Here is a 22,632-nt window from a genome sequence, read left to right as displayed (position 1 = left end):
CGGCGGCGCGGTCCGGTCCGGTGCGGTGCGGGTGCGGGTCCGGTCCTCGGGACCATGTCGATGTCGCACCTGTACGGCACGGACGGGGAGGATGGCGTGGAGATGGAGAGCTTCGAGGTGTCGGACTGGGACCTGCAGAACGAGTTCAACCCGCACCGGCAGCGCCACCGGCAGACCAAGGAGGAGGCCACCTACGGCGTGTGGGCCGAGCGCGACTCGGACGAGGAGCGGCCCAGCTTCGGCGGCAAGCGGTGCGGGCGGCGGCGCGGCAGGGGCCGGGGCCTCGGGACGGGCCGGAACCTCCCGGCCGGGCGGCCCCGCTAGTACCGGCGGAGGGGGGGGAGAGGGCTCGGGCGGCGGCCCTGCTCCATGGGGGTTTGGGGGCTGTCAACGCGCTCCCACCTGGGCCGGGGGTGGGGGGCTTTGCCTGCTGCCTGTCGGGGTGGGGAAACGGTTAATGCCCGCTGGAGCGGCGATGAAGCGCTCTCCGGTTGATAACGTGCTGCTCGGAGGGGAGGGGGTTGAGGCGCAGCAGCTCCCGGCTCTCTGCAGGAGCTCGCACTGCTCCGCTGGAGCAGGAGTCACTCGTGGCTGTTGTTCCGCTGCAGCTCCAGGGATTACTCGGCCCCCGTGAACTTCATCAGCGCGGGGCTGAAGAAGGCGGCGGCGGAGGAGGCGTCCGAGGACGACTCGGATGAGGATGAGAAGCCGGTGAAGCAGGAGGAAATCCCGAAGGAGTTTGTGTCGAAGAAGTTAAAAACGGTGAGTTACGGGGCAGGCTTCGGGTCTGTGTGCTGTGCTCAGCGCGGCTGGGGCTGGAGTCAGACCTGCTGGGCAGCAGTGGGGCACTGAGGAAAGGAAGAAGTCATCAAACCCATAGAGCCCTGTGTGGCAGTGTGCTGCCTGGGGAGCCATTCTTTCTGCCTTTGGTAGCTATTCCGATATATTGTTGTGTGTTCTCAGGTCCTTCTATCTTCTTTAGTGTTGCCTTTGGTCAGCTGAGGTTAAAGTAGAAGCATGCTCCTGGTTTACAGCCTTCCAAAGGCTTTCTTTTCTTATCTCACAGAACAGGGTAACCAGCCTAAGCATGTTGTAGATTAAAAACCTCAATGTTGTGTGGTGGGTTTTTGTTTGTCTCTTTTAACAGGGTGGCAATTTCAAGCCCAGTCAGAAAGGCTTTGGAGGGGGAACAAAGTCTTTTGTGGACTTTGGCAGCTGGGAGAGACACACAAAGGGAATTGGGCAAAAGCTGCTCCAGAAGATGGGTTATGTCCCTGGAAGAGGTCTTGGGAAGAATGCTCAAGGTACTGTGATTGGGTGTGGGGTGCATTGTTAACTGGTGTTTCGGGGAAGAGACTGGATTCTGCCATCTCCAGGGGTCTTACACCTTCCTCCTTCACTTGCATCTTTTGCAAGTGATCTGGGTCCTCATGATAACCCTCAGCTGTGTTTGAGTTACCAGAGGCCAGTTTTATGCTCTTGTTGTTTTGCAAGAGCACAAGGAAAAAAGGAGGTAAATTGCAAAGGAAGTCAACAGAAAAGATGTTATTTTATGTGATAGAATAAAAAGCAATGAAATGCAGGTATGAATAATAACTTGCTTTGGTTTATTTAGTGTGTGCGGGAATTAAGTGATTTGATAGCCACTAAATCAGTGGAGTGGGAAAGGAGACTGTAGTTAGCCAGAGGCAGGATGCTCTGGTGTTTGTGCTGGTTTGATAACTTAGGGTAGAAAAGCTATTGCTGTGCTCTCTCAGTAACTCTGACCTGACTCCCTCGTCGCAGGTATTATCAACCCCATCGAGGCCAAGCAGAGGAAAGGCAAAGGAGCTGTGGGAGCATATGGCTCAGAGAGAACCAGCCAGTCCCTGCAGGACTTCCCTGTTGTGGACTCGGAAGAAGAAGCTGAGGAGGTATTTGTACAGTTCTTGGTCTGTCTGCTTTTCTGTCATGTTGTATGCACAAAGTGTAGTTCTAATAATTAGCTTCTGTGTCAGAGAAAACTGTTGGAGCTCATTTGAGATGAGAAGCTAAAGATGTAGTACATTGATTGCATTCAGACATGTTTTCTTGTCACTGTGATGTTCTTTGTTGTTTCTGGCTCACGTTATTGCAGTATCTTGCCAGAACCCCATCTTCAAAGAGTCCCCCAGGTAAACAGTCTTTGTCATCTTTGGATTAAAGAAAAGAAAGCAGATCAGAAGCCCACTGCCAGCCCTGTGAACAGGGTTGCTGTTGCTGAGCTTTACTGCTTTGGTTTTGCTATGCAGCATTCTTCATGCGTCCGATGGGTTATTTTTCTGTGGAAAATAGAGGCAAATCTGGGACATGGCAAAGAGCAGGAACCACAACTCCTCTTTGTTCTTGTGTAGGAATATCAAAAGGAGCTCAGCCAGTGGCGGAAGGATCCCAGTGGAGGCAAGAAGAAGCCCAAATACAGCTATAAGACAGTAGAAGAACTGAAAGCCAAGGGCAGGATCAACAAGCAGCTTTCAACCCCTCAGAAGGAGCTGTCTCAAGTCAAGGTAAGGTTGATAACCCGACATGGGGCGCCCCTGGGGAGCAGTTTGTCCACTGTGGCACTGTGAGTGGTTTCAAGTCATGGGGAGAAGCTACGTTAAGAACTGTCTGGCTGCAGCCTTGGACTCATCACTGAATCATGTAATAGACCACTGCGTCACCTGGGACATTGGGTTTGCTTTTAAGCAAGGTCTTTGGCCTTGCTAAAATGCAAATTAACTCAAATGTGGGTTGTTTGGTTGTTAATTGCAAGTTAAGTCGAATTGTTTCACATCTGTCATAGATAAAGCAATCATCTGCTTCTGAAAGCACAGTTGTCCTTACTGGCACCCATCTTCTACCTGGAAGGGACAGGGAGGGGTTTGTCTCCTGTGCACTTAATAAAATTGCTCATCTAAAATTAATGCATCTTAAAAGTATAAAAGTACCTGAGACTCCTGTGCAGTAACAAATGAGGCACAGCTTGTGTTATCACTGCTTGTAGAATTACTCAGGACTGAGGTCAGAAGAGGAGGCTCTTACAGCTCTGATTCAGATTGTTTCTTATTCATCCTACTAGAGAGTAGGGCTTGACAGTGGCAATCCCAGTTGCCTCATTTGGAATACCAGTGGGTATTAATAGCCTCCCAGAGTATTAAAGTACTTGGAAATCTCTGTTTTTCAGCCTGGAACCAGGGATTTGCTCCTTTCTTTTTTTTTATGGAGTTATTTTAAAGACGCGTTTGTTCTTGTTTGTGGCAGGTTATAGACATGACGGGCCGGGAGCAGAAGGTTTATTACAGCTATAGTCAGATCAGCCACAAGCACAATATCCCAGATGACAGCCCTCAGCTGCCACTGGGCAAAGACTTCAAGCCCCAGGGCTTTGCCTTGCCCGAGCTGGAGCACAACTTGCAGCTCCTCATTGACATCACGGAGCAGGAGATCATCCAGAACGATCGGCAGCTGCAGTTCGAGAGGGACATGGTTGTGAACCTGACCCATGAGATACAGAAGATATCTGAAGTTCTCTCACACGAGGAGAAGGCAATCAGCAACCTCAGCAAGGTGCTGGAGATGGTGGAGGAGTGTGAGAGACGGATGCAGCCCAGCTGTGAAAATCCCTTGACGCTGGATGAGTGTGCAAAGATCTTTGAGACGCTGCAAGACAAGTACTATGAGGAGTACAGAATGTCCGACAGGGTAGACCTGGCAGTGGCAATAGTCTATCCTCTCATGAAGGATTACTTCAAGAACTGGGATCCCCTCAAGGTCTGTATCAGTTTGACTCATCTGCAGTTCTTCCTTGATGGTTTAAGTGGTCTTTATTACCTTGACTCCCCTCCTTCTTGTCCCAAATTCCTGATCAATCTGAAGAGAAAGAAATCAAACCAAAACTCTACTCTGCACCCGCTGTCAGGCCTTTGCTACAACTGATGGTTGCTTTTCTGTGAAGTGGCTTACAATTTAGGAGCTTCTAAGGTTAATATCAATCCCTTTCATGGGTGTTGGGAATAAAAAGCAGATGAAAGCCAAGCCTCTCATTCTTGGTTATTAGCAGAAGCAGGAGGTCTGTCTTTCAGGCAGTCAGGTACACACTGTCTATTCTTAATGCTGTTTAGACTGTGATAGGTGAGATCTGGGTCCTCTCTATACACCTGAACCAGTTCAGACTCTTCTCCTCCTGGAGGTCCATTAAATCCACAGAGTGGGATTTTCCTCTCCTGAGGCTTTACTAATCACAGCAGCAAGCTCCTGGCTTGGCTCTGGGCAGGTGAGAGAGCTGGAGCCAAGTGTACCATCAGCCTGCTTGCTCCTTGTAGATACCAGCTGAAATGAAGGGCAGAGGGTAAAGGCCGCTCATGCCTTCTCATTTCCAGGACTGCACATATGGCACAGAGATCATAGCCAAGTGGAAGAGCCTCCTGGAAAACGACCAGCTGTTGTCACACGGTGGGCAGGACCTGTCGACAGATGCTTTTCACAGGTAAAGAGCAAAAGGGTTTTACTTTGTGCAGCATCTGCAAGTGCTGCTTCCTCGGGGATGGAGAAGCACAGATACAAGTGTGCTTTCCAGATGATTCTCCTGATGGGCCTGTTAAAGTCCAGCTGTCAGCTGTATAAAAGGAAGTAGCTTTGAAATGGCAGTTACCATTTGGTTTATTTAGCCCTGGGGCTATAGCTTTAAGCTTAACTTTGATCTGTTTGGATGTTCCCCCCCAGACTGATGTGGGAAATCTGGATGCCATATGTCAGGAACATCGTGGCGCGGTGGCAGCCGCGGAACTGCGGGTCGATGGTGGATTTCTTGGATGGCTGGGTAAACGTTGTTCCTGTCTGGATACTGGATAACATTCTGGATCAGCTCATCTTCCCCAAGCTTCAGAAGGAGGTGAGGCGAGAAGGCTGCGTTAGAGTGAAGCTGTGCTCTGAACTAGAGTTTGAATTCAGTCAAGTAGAGCTTTTAAGATCCTGATTTGCTGCCTCTGCACTGGGGGCTTAGGGGTTCCTTTGTGACTCTTTGCAACTGGCCAGATATAATGCTAACAGATGGACTTATTTTAATCTTCAAGGTTGAAAGCTGGAATCCTTTGACAGACACAGTCCCAATCCATTCGTGGATCCACCCCTGGCTCCCCCTGATGCAGGCACGACTGGAGCCGCTGTATTCCCCCATCAGGAACAAGCTGGCCAATGCACTGCAGAAGTGGCATCCCAGTGACTCCTCTGCCAAACTTATCCTGCAGCCCTGGAAGGATGTGTTCACTCCTGGGTCGTGGGAGGCTTTCATGGTCAAAAACATCGTGCCTAAACTAGGTGAGAGAAGGCAAACAGCCCTGCAATCCTGGCATGTGCTGGTTGCTACCTTCCTCTCATACCTCAGAAAGGCACATGTTAACCTGGCTGTGGTGTCACCTCAGATAATATTATGAAGTTTCTCAGTTCTGGCAGCAAATCGCAATGGATGGAACTGGCAGTGTGCTGTTGTGGTGGCTGGGATCTGCCAGACAGTTTAAAGACCCCAGGTGTCCCTTAGGGCAGTACAGGTGTTCCTCAAGCCACGTGTGTTGCTGGTGAAGTAGGGCAGGGCACTGACAAAACTGAGTCACGTTCTTTTCTAATTCTTCTCCCCCTTTTCCCAGGGATGTGTTTGAATGAGCTCATCATAAACCCCCACCAGCAGCACATGGATGCCTTCTACTGGGTGATCGACTGGGAAGGGATGATTTCTGTCTCCAGTCTTGTTGGGCTGCTGGAGAAACACTTCTTCCCAAAGTGGCTGCAGGTGAGAGGCTGTGGGGGCCGAGGGAACATGCCTGATTACCTGTGTTTTAGTGACTTCTGCCTAGAAATTGCTGCTCCAGTGCTGAAATGCTTTAACTGCCACTAGTTACTGAGGTGATTTCCACTCATAGCTCCATATACATCAGAACAGACTGGGTCCTAAGACAGAGTCCTCTCACTGAAAGCACAGTAATAACCCAAGTGGCAGTCAGGACTCACTTCCATCAATGTACCAGTCCTACATTCATCTGTCGCATTGTTTTGCAGGTGCTGTGCTCTTGGCTGAGTAACAGCCCCAATTATGAAGAGATTACAAAGTGGTACCTGGGTTGGAAGTCCATGTTCTCAGACCAAGTGTTGGCACATCCATCCATCAAAGACAAATTTAATGAAGCTCTTGATATCATGAACCGAGCTGTTTCCTCCAGTGTCGGTAGGTGGCTTGTGGTGATGGCAGCACTACGATGCCTGGTTCTTGTGAGCCTGTGTTTAGACAGTATTGTAGCAGCTCCTGGGTGCAGTGGCCATGCAGAATGATACTATGGGCAAGTGTTGCTTAAAGAGGAATTCACCTATTGAGAAATGGGATAAGGGGAATGGGAATGGTTTTAAACTGACAGAGGGGAGATTGAGATGAGCTCTGAGGCAGAAGCTCTTCCCTGTGAGGGTGCTGAGGTGCTGGCACAGGGTGCCCAGAGAAGCTGTGGCTGCCCCATCCCTGGCAGTGTTCAAGGCCAGGTTGGATGGGACTTGGAGCAATCTGCCCTAGTGGAAAGGGTCCCTGCCTGTTTCAGGGGGTGGAACTGGATGAGCTTTTAAGGTCCCTTCCACCTAAACAAGTCTGTACTGCTGTGATTCTATGACTTTGTGTGTCCTGAACTGGAATTCACCCCAGACCTTGTGCTGGGAAGGGACTGGGACCTTGTTCTCACCTGTTCTGTCTCTCCGCCCAGGCGGGTACATGCAGCCGGGCGCAAGGGAGAACATCGCGTACCTGACTCACACCGAGCGGAGGAAGGACTTCCAGTATGAGGCCATGCAGGAGCGGCGGGAGGCTGAGAACATGGCCCAGCGCGGCATCGGCGTGGCCGCCAGCTCCGTGCCCATGAACTTCAAGGACCTCATTCAGACTAAGGCAGAGGAGCACAACATCGTGTTCATGCCCGTGATCGGGAAGCGGCACGAAGGGAAGCAGCTCTACACCTTCGGCCGCATTGTCATCTACATCGACAGGGGCGTTGTGTTCGTGCAGGGGGAGAAGACGTGGGTGCCCACCTCCCTCCAGAGCCTCATTGACATGGCCAAATGAGGCCCTGCTTTGGACTGCCCAGACCAGCTTGTGGATGTTTTTGGTGCGAATTTCTTGGAATAAAGAAGAGAGAGCTTCATAAATAGACTGAAGCTGTAGCTGTGTGCCAGGACTTTTTTCCTAGAAGAGCTGCTGAGGTAGTGTCAGGAGATGAAATGACACGTGGGAGTTGGCATGACAGGAGGAACAAGTGTTTCAGTGCTTGTGTAACTGCCACTGGTGACAGCGTGTTGAAGGGACCGTGGGCACTGATTCTCTGCTCTCACAGCACAGGAGTGAGGACTGGTCTGGACAAGTCCCCAAGGGCTCCAGTGACAGAGTGCCTGCTGCACTGCTCTGGCAGCAAGTTACTGTCCCTCTTGGCCAAGGACACATCCCACTGCTCTCTGGCTGTGCTGGTGGCTCCCTCAGCCTGGTGCCCACCCATGGGGGCTGGGACCCCTCTGTCCATTAGCCCAGAGCTGGAACATCAGGGGACCTTTTCCCAGCAGATCAGAGACCATGTGCTGCTGCCCTGTGAGAGGTGGGTTTTAATTAAATTAATGTGCTGTCGTTGAGATAACTCAAAGCACAGCTTTACCTTTTATTAAATAAGATACAAAACTATCACCACCACGTCCATGCTTGAGCCTTGCTGCAAAGCTGCCATGTGCAGAGCCATGGCCCCAGGGGCTCAGGCCTTAGCGGCAGCAGAGCAACAGCGCTCAGCTCCATCCTCCCTCCTGATGATCTCCAAGTCCTCGCAGTCTTGGTACGTTGGCTCCTCTAGGAAGTCCCAGACCTCTGGGGAGATTTGCTGCAGTTTTTGGAGGGGGAACCAGTGGATGGAGGTGTCGTTGAAGGTGTCCAGGTAGCGAGGATGAGGGGGGAGTGCTGCTTCCTCTGTCGCTTTCAAAACCTAGAGAGCATTTGGGGAAAGAGTTACATGTGATGGAGAAGAACTTGTCAGAGAAGTCCAGTTAAGAGTCAGTGAAGCTGAGGCTGGTGTTACGTTAAGCTCAACCCATGTGCAGTGCATTCTGCAGATAAGAGTGAGTCTGAAGTGATTCATTTTTATATTGTGGCAGCCAGGAAACAAGGCTTAAAAATACCCACCCTCTCCCACGTGCAGCTAACTCCCTTTCTCAATAAAAGACACTTCCAACACAAAACCATGATGTTAACAAACTAGGGTCCCTTACCTTTGCTATATAAGAATAATCTCTCTCCAATACTCTTGACAACAGCCTGGAATGACAGAAGGTAGCATTAGACAACACTCTGAATTCAGCCAGCCATTGTACATCAGTGTGGGGGACAGAGGAGGTGGCTGATGGCTGCAAACCAGGCAGCAAGAAAGGGAGCAGAAGATGGAAATCAGTGTCAGAAACAACAGCGTAAAGGAAGAAAGGCAGCGCTGGAGGCCTCATCCCCCCTCCCGCAGGTACACCCACCTCTCCTCCATCCCTCGGAAGCTGTTCCCGATGATGACCATTTTGGACAGGGCCTCTGCAGACCAGTTCCTCCACAGCAGGTTGTTGTACAGGGCCTTCCCGCAGTGCACCATGTAGAACACCGTGGCTGATCCCTCAACGTCGTGTTTCCCCTCCTGCGGGTCCAACAACGCTACAGCCGCTCTCCAGCAGCGCAGCACAGACGGTAACAACCCCCGAGCCCCGCCGGGCCCCGCTCACCTCGTTCTCGGGGAGCAGCCTCATCCCGAGCTGCCGCAGAGCAGCCGCCTCCCGCGGGGAAAACACGGGGTCGAAGAGCGAGCACTGCCCGGGGGGCACCTGCGGGGAGAGGGGCGGCGTGAGCAGGGCCCCCCGATCGCTGGTTCCCCCCACGCCGGTACCGGAGCCCTACCCGCAGCTCCTCCAGCAGCAGCAGCAGGAACGCCAGTTGGTACCGGGCCGCGGGGCACGCTCCGAACCGGCCCAGCCCGTAGCACACGCAACGGGCGGGCGGCTCCGCGCTGCGGCCCAGCGGCTCCCGCACGGCACCTGCGGGCACGGAGAAAGGCGTCAGACCCGGTGCGGCGCGGGCCGCGGCCCATTTCCCCCCCGCCCCGCCGCACGCACCGGCGCTCGCGGCCCAGAAGCCGGAGCTCAGCAGATCGTCCCTGCGGGGAGAGCGCGGGTCAGCGCGGGCGGCGGCACCGGGGGCAGCGGGGCTGGGGCCGGGCTCTCACCGCGCCTCCCGCAGCCTTCGCAGCACCGCGCTGCCCTCCTCGTCCTCCGCCGCCGCCCGGCCCCGCCGCCGCCGCCACCCGCCCATGGCCGCCATGCCCCGGCCGCCGTAGCGCGGTCACGTGGGGCGTCATGGGACCGGAAGCGGCGGCGGCAGGAGCGGGCTGCGCAGCGGCACCGCCGTGGCCCGGCAGCGATGGCGGGGCCCGGCCCCGCGCCCTGGTGAGACCCGGCCCCGACCCCGGCCCCGCTTCCCTGTGCGGCCCGGGCTGGGCCGCGTTGTCCCGGTTCGGGCGGGGGGCGCTCCCTTCACCCGCTGGGAGCAGCACCCGCACCCCCGGGACCCCCCGGCTCCCCCAGGAACGGGCAGCGGCGGCCGGCGGCTGAATCCGGCCTTGTCCCCTTGTCCGGGCAGGGACTTGGTGCTTCAGCATCCCCTTTGGGTCGCCTTTGCGTTTGGCTTCAGCGTTCCCCTGCTCCTGCAGGAAGCTGCCGTGTGCCGAGCTTGTAACGGGCTGTACGGGGAGAAACAGCTCTTTACCGGCTCCTTACCAGTAGGGGTAGGCAAAACCCCGCACGCGGTGGTTGGAACTGGGAGCTGAGCGGTGCTGTGGGTAGGCCACCTTCTGGGGGAAGCCTCCCCCTTGTGCTCGCCAAGGCCCCTCTACCTGCAGTGACCGAATGAACAGCAGCAGCCTGTGGGAGCGCTTGGGCTGCGTGTGGTTAACGCTCTGCGATACCTGCTCCCTGTGCTCTGCGAGCCCAGGCCTCCTTCCTCGTGTCTCTGCTGCTTGTGGAGTCTATGTGAAGCCCACAAAAGTGGTCAAATTTGAGGGGTGGGAGCCTTTTTAGTGCCGTTTTTGTGTCTGAACTCGGTGTGATGGCGTAAGAGCAGCGTCTCTTCCTTTGTAACGACTTCTCCTTGCTCTACCTGAACTAATGGAGAGAGGTGTTTCCAACCATACCATCGCTTGTGTGCATGCTTTGCCTTGGTTTTAGGTGGAATTACTTTTTCCTGTACGATGGTTCGAAGGTGAAGGAAGAAGGAGATCCTACAAGTGCCGGGATTTGTTACTTCTACCCTCCTCAGGTAACACTGCTTTTGTTTCCATCCCTGCGTGGTGAGTCCGTGCTGATGGTTCTGGTTCAGGAATGATCGGGCTCCCAGGCATGGCTTTGGGTTCAGTCTGGTTTTGATTTAACCAGCCCCAGGGGGAGAGGAGTTCTGCTCCAGCAGACCCAGGGTGGAGAAGTGTTGTGGTTCTGAGCTTGGTGTGGGTGATGGCCTCTTCTCTGGGGATTCTGGTCATCCAGCAGAGTCCAGGTCTGTCCTGAGGATGGGAATAAACTCGTGAGGGATGAAAGTTCCCCTAAATAAGCTCTCAGTGATGATTTCAGTGCCTGCTCTGCTCTGTTTGATTTGGAATTGACTTGACCTTATAATTCATTTTTATTTATACCTGAATACAGTGGCGGGTTTTACTCCAAGTCCTTTCAGAACCAAAGAAACCGGCCCTGTTTCTTCCCTGCCTTCCTCCGCAGACTGTCCCGGACCAGCAGGAGCTGCTGTGTGGACAGATTGCCGGCGTGGTGCGCTGCATGACTGAGATTTCCGGAGTGCCTCCAAGCCTCATTCGCCTCAGGAAGCTCAAGTTTGCAGTTGTAGTGGATGGAGACTACCTGTGGGTGAGTGCAGGGGCTCTGCAGGCAGCCACAGAGCAAAAGCAGCGAGAGTCTGAGCTGCTGTAGCAAGCAGAAGGGCTTTTCTTCCAGGGTATGGACCCAGGTAGACCTGGGGAGAGCTGGGTGAGAACTTGCCGTGCACAACCCTGCATTGCAAGGTGGCTTAAGTATTGCTTACTGCAACCTGCAGCTGCGTTCACCCCTCATTTGTGTGTCCACACCTAACCTGTTTCATAAGATGTGCCTGGCAGTGGCTGCAAAACACTGAGGTCCATATCCTGATGTGTGTCCATGGGTTACTGGTGATGGCTGGAAACAGGATCCGTGTGCTGCAGCGTATAATCAGGACTCAGTCTCCCTGTTTGTGATAGTCTGATTATTCTTTCTTTCTAACCCTCAGCATTCCCTGCTGCAGAGCTCTGTCAGTGTCAGCATTCAGGGTGTAAGGAACAGTGTGCAGCAGAGTTGTGATAAAACTGCTCCAAACCATCCCCAGGCAGCCGGGCTGGGACCTGTCAGACTGATTTAACTGGCAGTGGCTGGGCTCTCCCTGAGGCTCTCCTCCTGGTGCTTCTGTTTCTCTCAGAGCCTAAGGAAAGCGTTTCCATAGCTGTAAATAATAAGTTAATTTGAGTATTACTTCATCTCAGGAAAACATTCTTGGCCATTAAAGCACCATGCTCAGTCATCTCCTGTGGGAAGGGAATGTGTCTGAAATGCTGGATTTCTGACATCATTTGTTTATCCTGTCTGTGCCAGGGCTCTTCTGTGGGTATTTTTGCATTTCCTCTTCAGCTGACTTGTGAATCTGGGGGATGTTTGCCTGCCACAGAGCTGCCTGTGTGCCTCTGACACTCGCTGAGAGGCGACAAGAGTTGTTCTCACCTGCTGCGCCTGGGTTTTGTCAGTAACCACACCTCATTCATGGCTTTCTGTCCTAAAGGTTCTGGGCTGTGCTGTGGAGCTCCCTGACATCAGCTGCCGGCGGTTTCTGGAGCAGCTCATCAGCCTCTTCACCTTCTACAACGGGCCTGTGCGCCGTGCGTACATGGTAAATGGAGATCTCTTCTGAAACGCTCCCATAGTGGCCCAGCTCTGCCCAGGCACACACGTGCTGCCTTCCTGCTAGCAAGGGGCAGAATCAGCTCATGTATCAAAGAACTGGGACTGGAAAAGTGCCCAGTCCCATCCTGCTGTTACTCCAGGGTAGTGTGGGGAGGCCCCCGAGGCCTGTGCAGTGACAGTATGTGCACTTGTGTCATCCACAGGCACTTCCCCAGGAGGAGCTGAGCAGGCAGTGGGACAGATACATTGAACATATCCAGAAAAACACCAGTGACCTCCACAGGATTTTCAATTCTCTCTGGAATCTGGACAAAACCAGGGTAGGAGCCTGTTCTCTGCAGTGTCTGGTTCTAAAGCTGCCTTAATGCCAATGGTTTTGTGGTTATTTGCTGCTTTGAGTATTTCCTAGGGTTCTCTGGCCTCACTTCTGCTGTTCTCCCCATGTAGGTGGACCCCCTGCTTTTACTGAAAGCAGCTCTCATCTTGCAAACTTGCCAGCGATCTCCCTATGTTTTGGCAGGCTGCATTCTCTACAAGGGTTTGTAAGTAACCACAGCCTTACCTAAAGGGTTAACTGCAATTTGCATCTGCCCCTTCCCAGGGCTGTGCTTCCAGAGGGCATCCAGGGAGCAGGGCAAAGGGCCAAGCTGAGCACACAGCTGCTGCTTATTGGTAGGAGCATCAGTGCTTCAGGCAGGGTAGTCCCTGTCTGCTGGTGTAGTCACAGAGGGTGAGTGGTTATTTGTGTTGGTAAGTGAGAGGAATGGAAGCATGAGGAGATGCAAGGTTTGGGTTTCAGTAAGACTCTGCTGTCTGCTGTCCAGCAGGACATGAAGACTGAACTCCTTTGGCTTTTTAGGTGGAAGTCAGTTAAGAAAGCTGTGTGAACGTTACTCTTCCCCATTAGTGTTCTCCTGAACGTGTGTGTGTCTGTGTTTCTGACTGACTTGTTGGCTGTCTGCACTGAGAGAAAGTGCACAGAGGAATGAGCCAGAATTTCCCATGAGAAGTGCTGGCTTCTCTCAGCTGAACACTGCCCGTAGGTGAAGATGCTGCAGATGTGAGCGACATCGAGGAAAGCCTCAAAGGTGGCCTTGAAAGACAGGAGGTGGCAAGTTCTGAGCATTTCTTGGCAAGAGCATTCAAGCACCATTTTTCTTTGGCATAAACTGTTCCTGTAACACCTTTTACAAGCACTGGAAACAAACCACAACGTGTGCATCTTTCCAGGCTGGCAGAGGCAGGCCAGGCGGGTTTAATAGAGTGATCTCAGACTTGCAGGCAGGACACAGTGAGTCACTGCAGCACCTTAGACTGGACGTGGATGTCTGACTTGAACAGAGTCCTGTCCTGCTCCTGCCTAACCAGTGTGTGTGATTTGTATCTCTGCTCTGTCTGCTAGAGATTGTCACCAAATGTCATGAGTTCTCTGAGCTCTAAATCTTACTAGAACACTGCAAAGGGCTTTGTACTTGAGTTAAACTCCTTAGAGTCTTTGGAGGATCTCCAGAATGTGGGTTTCAAGATGTAGATGGGAAGAACAGGAATGGCTTTGGAAGCCCCATCCAAGGGGCCTGTGCTGCAGGGTGTTGAGGGCTGCTCTCTCTGAGTCTTCTCTACTGCCCACAGCTCTTCATGGTGTGGTGGGAAGCCTGTATGAATTGTGGTTTAGGTCTTAGTAAAACCACATTTATTGGTCCAAAGTAGATGCCAGCAGGTGGTTTGCCTGAATTCAGAGTGGCAGTGACCCAAAGGAAAGAAGGAGACGAGGGGTCCTGTGGATCACACAGCTGTGTTGCTCTTATGTGGCCATGGGTTGGCTTCAACCTGTGTCTGGGGCTGGCTTCTTGACCCTTGCGGGGTGTCTGCCAGGACTGGGAGAGGTGGTGGTGCAGGGGAACCTTAGTGTCTCCCCAGAGGTTACTGAGCTGTGCAGTGGGGCCTTGCAGCACCCTCAGGTTGCTCAGGGTACAGTAAAGTCTGGTGTGAGCATCACTGCTTGTGCCGCCTCTCCTGGTGCGCTGAGCGATGGGAGTCTGTGGCTGAGCTTTGGGAAGTGGCACTGCTCAGGGATGACTTTGTCCTTTCAGGATTGTGAGCACCCAGCTGCCCCCTCCTCTCACTGCCAAAGTTCTCCTCCAAGGCAATGAGGCTCCAGGCCAGGTAAGCTGCTGGACACCTTCCCTGCGTGCAGGTATCATATGTGAGGATGTGATGTGGGAGCTCTTGTCACGTGTTACTGGTTATGATTTAGTAAGGGTTCAAGGCTTCTGCACTAGGAATTTGCTCTTTTTTCAATCTTTGTTACTGAATTAATGAACTCTCATCTACGTGATGTTTTTGAGCCAAGTTTCAGGCATTTAATGGTAAAAACACAACATGAATGTCTGAAAGTGACACAGATCCATTTTTGTGTGTTAAAACTTGTCAAAAGTAATTATTTATGTGGTTCAAGATCTCCTTCAAAAAAGCCCTCAAGAGCAGGTATGAGGAAGGCCTGTGCTCTTACTCTGCCCTGAGCAGGCAGTAATGGCAAATTGTGGTATTTGTCCTTGCTCTCAGGTATTTGGTTCTTGGGAAGTCCCCTTGACTCTGAGGGCTACCCAAGGAACAAACCACCATGGTAAAGCAGTCACAGCATTTGCTGAAGGGGATGGTCTGGGGTGTGCTGTGATCACGGGGAGGCTGGGATTGATGTCTGGGTGGCACTGATGGAATGTTGAGTCACGCCATGGGGCTGATTCCTGCCTTTCTTTCAGGGTGAGCCTGGAGGTGAGGAGCAGCAGGGGCCTGGTGAGCATCCATCCAGCTGCAGCACATGGGTCCCAAGTGCCCAGCGGCAGCATACACTCTGGGGCTGTGCTCTGTGCAGGGAGAGCGTGAGCTGGTTCTCTGGGATTCATGTTAAAGCTCTGGCTGGGTGCAGGAGTATATCCCTGAGGAGGTTGCTGTCACTAGTCAGCATGTGCCAGTGGGTGTTGTGTAATCAGAACGAGTTGGCTGAGTGAAGGAGTTTGCTCTTTTGGGTTTAGTTGTCAGTTCTGCAGATTCCCAAGATGCCTGCTTTAATTCCACTTACCCATGTGCCTAGTTGGCCACTGGTGGAGCCCTGGAAACAGATGGCTGATGCTTGCAGGCCAAACCTTCAGTCATTGCTTCTGAGCATCAGTTTGTAGCTATTCTGTCGGGGTGGTTAGAAGAAAACACTAAGGGAAAATGAAACCATCAGGCATTAAGTGTATGAGGAGGATGGGAAGATGCTGCCCAGTTAGATGTGATCAGTTGGTGGTGATCTGGGATGCAGGATGAATGCGTGCCTTCCCCTCCTGCAGAAGCCTTTGGGTTGATGGAGTTTGGCTTCTCTTCTTCATGCTGGCACATATTTATTTAATCCTCACACCCCCATTGCTCCTGCAGATTCCTCACTGCCGCAGGGTGTCCGGATCATCCCGGTGTTCCTAACAGAAGATGAAGTCTCTGTGCTCCGAGACTTTCCCGTGGAGTGGATGGCCAGGTATGGGATGGATGTGACGCACAGGGAGGCTCTTGCCTCAAGGGAGCTAACATGGTGTCCATGTCTCTGTGCGAAGCAGCCTCAAGCAGAGCTGTTCCCCAGACCAGCTGCCATCTTCTGCTGTGTCTCAGCTCTGCTGCTGCTTAAAGCCTTTGTGCTTTGTGACAAGGGAGTGGTGCTCCCTGAGCCTGCAGTGTGAGAGGCCCATGCTGTTCACCTGTGTTAGACCTCAGCCCATCCTTTTCCGAGGTAGCTGCTCTTTGTAGCAGAGAATAGATGAGCTGTTGAATGCTGCCAGGAGGTGATAGTGTTACCAGGTGTGTAAGAACTGCAAACTTGTCTCCCACTAGGTCATCCATGTCCCCAGCAAGCCCTAGAGGGGAGGGGGATGCTCTCCGCTCCCAGGCAGCTTCAGAATCAACAGGAGTTCCTGAAACCCAAGACTCCTCTGTGCTGGAGTCCCCTGAGCAAGCTTCAGGCGCAGCTGCCCCAGAAAATGCTGTGTACTCAGGCAGCCTTGCAACCGTTGTGCCTTTGAAGGGCTTCCCTGAAATGGAAGCCAGTACAAAGAACTCTTCAACTGCAGAACTGAGCAGACAAGACAACAGAAGCTCAGAGCTCAGTAGAAAAGCATCTTTCCCATCAGAGAGAGACACGAAGCAGCTGCCAAGCCCTTCCACACTCCACACTCCTGAATATGCTCAAACTACAGGTCCATATCTGGAAGGCTTTCTCTTTCCAAACCCTTACAGCCAAGAGCAGGAGAGTTACAACATGAGGAGATCCCCGCTGGACTCTTATATTGAGCAAAACAGTATCCAGACCTATCATGCAGGCAGTGGTAATCCAGCTGCTCGCTCCCCTGCCCGAGAGCTGAGCAGAAGGAAATCGAGTGACCAAGATGAGGAAGGGGCTGTGAGCCAAGGAAGTGTCTCTGGGGAGAGCAGCAGTGCAGCTGGTGGCAGCGTGCAGGGTTTGGACTGTCCAGCCACTGCTGTACAACCACAGCTCCAGAGCAGGAGCCGGCTGCTGGCTGCAGAGCCTCAGGAGAGCCTGCCTGGTGACCCAGCAGAGAGCAGGGGCTGCCCACCTCAGGGGCACGGTCTGGGAGCCCAGGCTGGTGCGGAGTCCAGCAGACCCTGCGCACCAGTTCAGATGAGCTTGTACGTTCACTGCGTTAAGGGCCTTGTGCTCTCCCTCCTGGCTGAAGATCACCTGCGAGAGGAGCAGAGCTCCATCGAGGACGTGGTAAGTGGGGAAGCTCTTCCACACGTGCAGCGATGCTGCTGCTTGCCTGGTGGTGGTGGGTGACAACCGAGGAGCGAGCATCGCCTCGCACCTCCCGTCTCTTCCCTCACCTGCTCTGTGCTGTGCAAGGCAAAGCCGGTTGGCTTGAGGCTCAGCACCGCGACCAGAGCGGCGTGGGAGGCAGCGAGCCCGAGAGGTGAGAGCGTTGTCTCACGGGAGGCTCCTGTTGCCTGTCGGTGCCGCGGTGTAGGTGTGACCGCCAGACAGCGCCGCCGGCTGCCGAGGCCTCCGCTGGATTTGAGATGCGTTGGGAAAGCCCGGCAGTTTGTGGTGCCGGTTGGAAGGCAAGGTTTGTTCTCTGCGCCTTCACACTTCTCCTCTGGAGGCACCAGAGAGGTGTCTGCCCTGAAGCCCTTCCTGTTGAGGTGCAAATCTGGCTGTGGAGCCCCCTGCCCCTGGCACTGCTGCCCAGGGGCTTGGAGGGATTGGTTGTGCCTTTTGGGCGCTGCAAGTAGGTGCTGTTCTGGAGCAATCCCACATTACTCTGTGGGATTTGCTGCAGTGCCCAGGCTTCCCTGCTGCCCTGGTGCAGCTAATGGGGCTGTGGGGGAAGGATGTGCTGGCCCCTGGCATTCCTGCTTCCCGGAGAAGCATCGATCTGCAGCTGCTGCCTGGCCTCTGCCTCACTACCAGGATCCAAGTCAAAGCTGCAGAGGCCTCTTTGATATGCAGTTGCCATAGGAACAACCTAATTCCGTTACTCTCAGACTGGAAGGTGCAGGAAAGCTCAGGCTAAGGCTGGCTCCCAGCATCGGCACAGCCTCAAGGTTGCTCCTTTTCCTCCTGAGCTCTGGGACTGGGAGGCTGTGCCTGTGGTCCCCTCATGAGCAGGGAGATGCCACCTCCACACAGCATGGGGGGCTTGGTGTGCTGAGGAGGGGATTGCTGCACAGTCAGCAGAGGGGCAGCCCTGGCCTTCTGCACCAGGCATGGCACTGTGCCCTGTTCCCTTTCTGCTGGCTCCAGCTGCACGGCACCTCCTGCTCTACCAGCTCTTCTCTGGTGGGAGGAGATAACAGGCAGTCTTGAGAGCTGAAGGTCATCCTTATAGCAAAGAACTCTGAGGTTCTCTGGGTCTCCTCCAGCTGCAGCCTGGCTGTGCTCAGAGATGGTGTGATGCCCAGCAGCCTGTGCAGCTCCTGCCATGGGAGGGAGCGCCTAAGGATGTGTTAGTGTGTGGAATGCCTTGTTGCGGGGGTTAGCTCTGCTAGTGACACACTGCACTGTCCTCCTCCCGTCACAGGGCCAGCCTGGCTCAGCCTGTCACTCAGTTCATTCAGTCTCAAGCCTGGCGCTGGAGCACTGCAGTTCGGTTGATTTTCCTTTGTGTGATGCCCCGGGGCTGACAAATCCCTGTTCCTTCAGGTTCCCCTTTTCCCAAACGTGCTGCTTCCATCCCGCATATTCTTGCTTTGGATCTCATCTGAGCAGAACAGTCCTGGGTTGTGCTGGGATTGGGTTCTTCTGATTACCCCTTGCCCCGGGATTGCATTGCATGCGCCTCCATCCCAGGAGGAGGGGTGGTGTTGGAGGCGGTGGAGCTGGGCTCTGCTGCTGGCATCAGGGTGGGTTTGAGCCATAACCTCGTCCTGTCTGTTCCTTTGTTTATCTGTACGTTAAAAATGAGCCTCAGCGCTCGGGGATGTCAGAGATGGGTTGTAGTTAATGTTTGTCGAACGCTTCGAGGCTCCTGAATGACACCAAAGAAGGGTAAAATATGCTGCTCGCATGGCTGAGGAGAGCAGACAGCATTGATCATCCCTCAGGGAAGGCAGCTTCCAGAGCAGACGTTCCCTGCAGATCAGGAGGATTCCAGCCTTCCTTCCTGCGGCTCTTCAGGTCTTACCCCTTCATTTCACTGCCCAGAGAAGAGAATCTGGTCCATGAGCAGTGGGGTCGGGCAGTGCTGATCCGTGCAGGCTGCAGCCTCTCCATGGCATGGGAAAGCAGAGGATTATGGAGTTAATCTGCCCAGCCCTGCCTGACCCCTGCCTGCTGCCTGCGAGCCTCAGCACAGCCAGGAAAGCAGCTTGGCTTTCATGTTAGCACATGGTTGTGTGAGTCCATTGCTCCGTGCTGGGCCTGTCATTACCCCACAGATGAGGCTCTTGCCTTGGCTTTTCTTTCCTTCCTTCTCTTGAAGCCTGGTGCCTGCAGCCTGCACTGGCCCGAAGCTCAGAGCAGAGGCTGGGTGCCCATTAGGATGTTTACTTGGGTGCTGCAGGGTAGCACTGCAGGCAGCTAAATCCAGCCCAAGTGGGTAAAGCTGCATCCAAATGTTGTACTGTCTGTCTGGTGTCATAAGGGCTGGTCACCAAAGGAATCCTCCTTCCTGTGGCTGAAAGTCATGGCTAGGATGTGAAAATGAGCCCCGGAGAGTAATGTTTGATGGTAAATTAATGGAGTCTTGCATTTTCCTGTAATTAATAGCATCAGGTGGCTTAATGGCTTAGATCCAGCTTGGAATGCCCTTTTCTCACTGACTTGTAAGGTCTCAGACTCATTTGCTTTCCTGGGCAGCAGCAGCAGAGCATGGAAGGGTTCAGTCCCTCTGTAATCAACATCAGTCACCCGAGCTCCCTCTGATCCAGGCCAAGCAGGGCTCCTGCTCTAACACTTGCCATTTCTTGCCCTTTCTGCAGTACCACAGCAGCCTGGCTTCTCTGAACGGCCTCGAGGTTCATCTGAGGGAGACTCTGCCCAAAGACTCCTCATCCTCAGCCAAGACAACCTACAGCTTCACTCACTATGACTGCATTCAGAACGTGCTCACAGGTGAGCCTTCAGGGGGGAATGAGGAGGGCAGGGTTTCTGGTGACCTTTTCCCATGCTTCAGGCAACTTGCTATAGGCCACAGACCTGCAGAAAGCCCCATGTGAACTGCTCCAGCTCATTCTAGGGTTTCCCTTTTTCTGGCAGCCCCACCGGCAGTGTCCTGGCTCTTTCCAGCCTAGAAGTGCTTTAGGGGAGGAGAGGAGCCCCAGTGCTCCTCGGGGGCCCAGGTCTCAGGCGTTCTTGTCACCCCTCTGATGGGTGTACCTGTGGGGAGAGGTACCCCAGGGCTTTGGTTTGTGCATGTGAGCGTGGTGCAAGTCCCTGGTTTTGCTTCGGTCACACTGGGATTTTGGGGTTGCCCCTCTCTGTTCTGCAGATTTCCAGGCTCTGTGGGAGAGGTCCGCAGCCTTTCCTGCTCGGTAAAGTGGGGCAGGCTCCTGCAGAGCAGGATTTTAACCCCCCCCCACCTCACTCCTGTTCTGCAGCCAACCTGCCCCACGTGCCCGGCCCGCTGGATCGGCACTTCCTGAGAGCTGCCACGCTGATCCACTCCGACTTCAGCCAGCTTCCCACTGCCTCAGAGGTGATCGTTCGGTAAGCTGTGCTCAGCACTCCCTCCTCCTCCAGCCCCAGCAGTGCTGCATGCCACACGGAGGGGCAGAAGAGGGGAGCCCCTCTCCCAGGGCTGGCACACGCTGTAGTCACACCGGTGTCTCTTGCCAAGGGGCACTCACGTCACCTTATTCCCTGAGGCTTGCTTTTTAGATACTTAACATTCTGCCCGTAGTGTGATCTGGATGTTGAGAGGCCAGAGTGCCGCCAAGGCCGGTGAAGGGAAGGCAGAGCTGGGTTGTGCCATGGGTTTGGATGAAGATACAGTGCTAGAATATTGCCAGTTCCTGGCGCCATAAGGTTCTAAGGCGCAGTGTTAAATATAACTGCTCCTAATAAATGTGCGTCTCGGCTGGGAGCCAAAGGCACCCAGAATTGGCAACCTAGGTTTTGTTTTCTTGCATGGCTTGTTGGGTTGGAAACACGCTGTAACGTGCGTGGCAAACTCAATTGTAATGCACCAGGCAAGATGTTCTTATCGCAGCCACAGCCGAGCTCATACTCCTGCTCTCCCCGCTCCGGTAGGTGATCCCGGGAACACTGCTCTGTTGGGAGCACACAGAGAATCCGCTTGCTTGGCCGTGCCTGTTTGTCCAAAACATGATGAAATAAAGATGCTTCTGGGAATTACACTTTCACTTCCCCGACGCAGCTTGCCAAGGGAATGTGAATCATACGCTCAGTGCAGGAGATCTCCGTGCTTAGCATTAGTTTCACTGGCTCCTTAAATCCTCCACCAGCTAAGCTGGCGTATTCTGTGTTGCCCCAAAAAAAGCAACTGCATGTGTGAATCAGCCTGAGTAACAAGATGACTAAAACTGCTTGCTTTCATGGAGAGTTGTTACAGAAGGGTGTCAGCAAACATATCAGTTGCTGCTTTCCTCCATTGAGGGAATGGAGAGTCCCTTGCTTTGCTCCTTGCCAGCCCTCTTGCAGGTGAATACTGAGTGGGGAATTTCAGTTTCATGCTTATAGTATCTGACTATTGACTGAGCTTCATTAGGTGCAGCTAAAGAGCCTGTGCTGTGATTTGCTTGTGGGCAGCAGCAGCGAGACAGGTTCCTCCAGGAGAGAAGGGGTCTTAGGCACAAGGAGCACTTTACCTGCTATTGATGTACTGGGCTGCTCTGCCAGCAAGGGCAGAAGGTGGCCGCGTGCGTGGGTGTTAGTGCTGCTGAGGGGGTCACAGAGGATGTGACATAGGACACTTTAGGATGCCGGGTCTGGTTCCCTGTGCCCTCCTGCAAGGGTTTAGTGCCATTTTAGCTCTGTGTTCCTTTGTTGAGGACCTGAAAGTGCCTCTGCATAGCTGGGAGTCCAGTGTGCTGTGAGCATCCCAGTGCCCAGCCCAGTGAGCTGCGGTGGAGCTTGCACGGAGCTCTGAATCCTGAGGTGCCTCCTCTCCTGCCTGCAGGAACGCCGCCACGGCCGTGTACGCCTGCCGGAACCCCGTCCAGGAAACCTACTTCCAGCAGCTGGGTGCTCCCCTCCGCAACTCGGGCGTCCCCAACCCTCACGACAGCGCCTTCAGCCTGCCCAGCAAGGCCAAGCAGAAGCTGCTGAAGCACGGGGTGAACCTGCTCTGAACTGATGCGCTGGGGCCGGTCTCGGCCCCTGTGGAAAGGTCGTTCAGCTCCAGTCAATAGGATCTCAAAGCCATTTGCTCCAGGCTGTGTGCATGGGGTCTCCAGCCTGCCTTGCCCTGAGCATGGGGCACTCTCATTGCCCTGTGCTGGTGTAGGGTGGTATTGACATTAGTACTTACCAAAGCCTGAAGATAGACATTACCTGTGTTGAGGTGCGTGGTTTACATTGACTCTGGTTCTGTTCATGATGCTCTGCTGCCACGGGCAGAGACTCCTGGAGTGCCTTGACCTAAAGGAAAACCTCTTCTTGCTCTAAGCTACACAGACGCTGTGCTATGGGGCAGTTGTCAGACATTGCCTCTGCCTGGAGATCTGTGCCTACTTGCCCTGGTCAGACTGGGGCTTTATTTATATCTTAATCCATAGAATTGCTCCCCTGCCTTACCTTGGTTAATGGAGCCTGCATGGTCTCAGATTAACTGGAAAAGAACAAGTGCTGCAAAACCCCTAACCCTCCTACAGGCACTGTCAGGAGGTTTTTATCCTGTAGCTGATCCTTGTCCCTCCTCACTGCCTGGCTGCTGATGGTGCAGCCCAGCACTGCCTGCCCTGCTGCCCCGTGCAGCTGTAGCTTGCCGGCCTCTCACAGGTCCATGGGGATGGTGGTATGAATCCTGCCCTCCTCCTCCCCTCCCTCCTCTTGGAGGGCCTTGTTTCACCTCCTGGCTCTCGCTGCTCAGTGTGTCTGTGCTCTGTTGACAGAGGGCAAGTAGGAGCTCCTTAAGCTAATGGGACCAAAGAGGGTTTCTGGCTCCTCAGCAGCTCTTC

At 53.8% G+C, this 22,632-nt stretch overlaps 3 protein-coding genes across 4 annotated transcripts; 2 read left to right on the top strand and 1 right to left on the bottom strand.

Annotated features, from left to right (window-relative positions):
• Window positions 1-23: 23 nt before the first annotated feature.
• TFIP11 (tuftelin interacting protein 11) lies at window positions 24-7,185 on the top strand. The gene is made up of 12 exons (XM_062615701.1): window positions 24-251; window positions 609-762; window positions 1,148-1,304; window positions 1,786-1,913; window positions 2,373-2,525; window positions 3,262-3,771; window positions 4,380-4,486; window positions 4,723-4,891; window positions 5,073-5,316; window positions 5,643-5,785; window positions 6,052-6,217; window positions 6,738-7,185. The coding sequence occupies exons 1-12, from the start codon at window positions 55-57 to the stop codon at window positions 7,091-7,093; spliced, it is 2,484 nt and encodes an 827-aa protein (XP_062471685.1). The 5' UTR covers window positions 24-54; the 3' UTR covers window positions 7,094-7,185.
• Window positions 7,186-7,706: 521 nt separating this feature from the next.
• On the bottom strand, window positions 7,707-9,358 carry SRRD (SRR1 domain containing). The gene is made up of 7 exons (XM_062615736.1): window positions 9,264-9,358; window positions 9,154-9,194; window positions 8,939-9,075; window positions 8,767-8,865; window positions 8,527-8,681; window positions 8,275-8,320; window positions 7,707-7,991 (listed from the first exon to the last, which is right to left on the bottom strand). Exons 1-7 carry the CDS (start codon window positions 9,356-9,358, stop codon window positions 7,767-7,769), a joined length of 798 nt encoding a protein of 265 aa, XP_062471720.1. The 3' UTR covers window positions 7,707-7,766.
• HPS4 (HPS4 biogenesis of lysosomal organelles complex 3 subunit 2) lies at window positions 9,193-21,880 on the top strand. Of its 2 annotated transcripts, none has more exons than XM_062615722.1 (13): window positions 9,193-9,211; window positions 10,261-10,351; window positions 10,804-10,947; window positions 11,888-11,995; window positions 12,213-12,329; window positions 12,457-12,551; window positions 14,100-14,172; window positions 14,769-14,802; window positions 15,427-15,523; window positions 15,874-16,771; window positions 19,474-19,606; window positions 20,092-20,200; window positions 21,633-21,880. In XM_062615722.1, exons 3-13 carry the CDS (start codon window positions 10,861-10,863, stop codon window positions 21,802-21,804), a joined length of 1,923 nt encoding a protein of 640 aa, XP_062471706.1. In that variant the 5' UTR covers window positions 9,193-9,211; window positions 10,261-10,351; window positions 10,804-10,860; the 3' UTR covers window positions 21,805-21,880. The 2 variants fall into 2 exon arrangements, with proteins under 2 accessions (XP_062471706.1, XP_062471700.1); XM_062615716.1 differs by lacking the exon at window positions 9,193-9,211 and adding an exon at window positions 9,401-9,483.
• Window positions 21,881-22,632: the final 752 nt, after the last annotated feature.

This window comes from Pezoporus occidentalis, unplaced genomic scaffold, assembly GCF_034315485.1.
Source record: "Pezoporus occidentalis ecotype Australia unplaced genomic scaffold, CSIRO_AGI_Poc_V1 ctg102, whole genome shotgun sequence".
NCBI lineage: Eukaryota > Metazoa > Chordata > Aves > Psittaciformes > Psittacidae > Pezoporus > Pezoporus occidentalis.
Note: the sequence above shows the minus strand (reverse complement) of the source record. Positions and strands in the feature narration are given on the sequence as shown.

What these genes read in the sequence shown, in the direction of transcription:
- TFIP11 (XM_062615701.1), top strand. Translation starts at nt 55, where the DNA reads ATGTCGATGTCGCACCTGTACGGCACGGACGGGGAGGATGGCGTGGAG. An exon ending in CCCAGCTTCGGCGGCAAGCG is followed by an intron (nt 252 to 608) that starts GTGCGGGCGGCG and finishes GTTCCGCTGCAG; the next exon opens with CTCCAGGGATTACTCGGCCC. An exon ending in AGAACTGGGATCCCCTCAAG is followed by an intron (nt 3,772 to 4,379) that starts GTCTGTATCAGT and finishes TCTCATTTCCAG; the next exon opens with GACTGCACATATGGCACAGA.
- SRRD (XM_062615736.1), bottom strand. Translation starts at nt 9,358, where the DNA reads ATGGCGGCCATGGGCGGGTGGCGGCGGCGGCGGGGCCGGGCGGCGGCG. An exon ending in CTTCTGGGCCGCGAGCGCCG is followed by an intron (nt 9,076 to 9,153) that starts GTGCGTGCGGCG and finishes CCGTGCCCGCAG; the next exon opens with GTGCCGTGCGGGAGCCGCTG. An exon ending in GGCTGCTCCCCGAGAACGAG is followed by an intron (nt 8,682 to 8,766) that starts GTGAGCGGGGCC and finishes TTGGACCCGCAG; the next exon opens with GAGGGGAAACACGACGTTGA.
- HPS4 (XM_062615716.1), top strand. Translation starts at nt 9,458, where the DNA reads ATGGCGGGGCCCGGCCCCGCGCCCTG. An exon ending in GGGCCCGGCCCCGCGCCCTG is followed by an intron (nt 9,484 to 10,260) that starts GTGAGACCCGGC and finishes CCTTGGTTTTAG; the next exon opens with GTGGAATTACTTTTTCCTGT. An exon ending in GCAATGAGGCTCCAGGCCAG is followed by an intron (nt 14,173 to 14,768) that starts GTAAGCTGCTGG and finishes CCTTTCTTTCAG; the next exon opens with GGTGAGCCTGGAGGTGAGGA.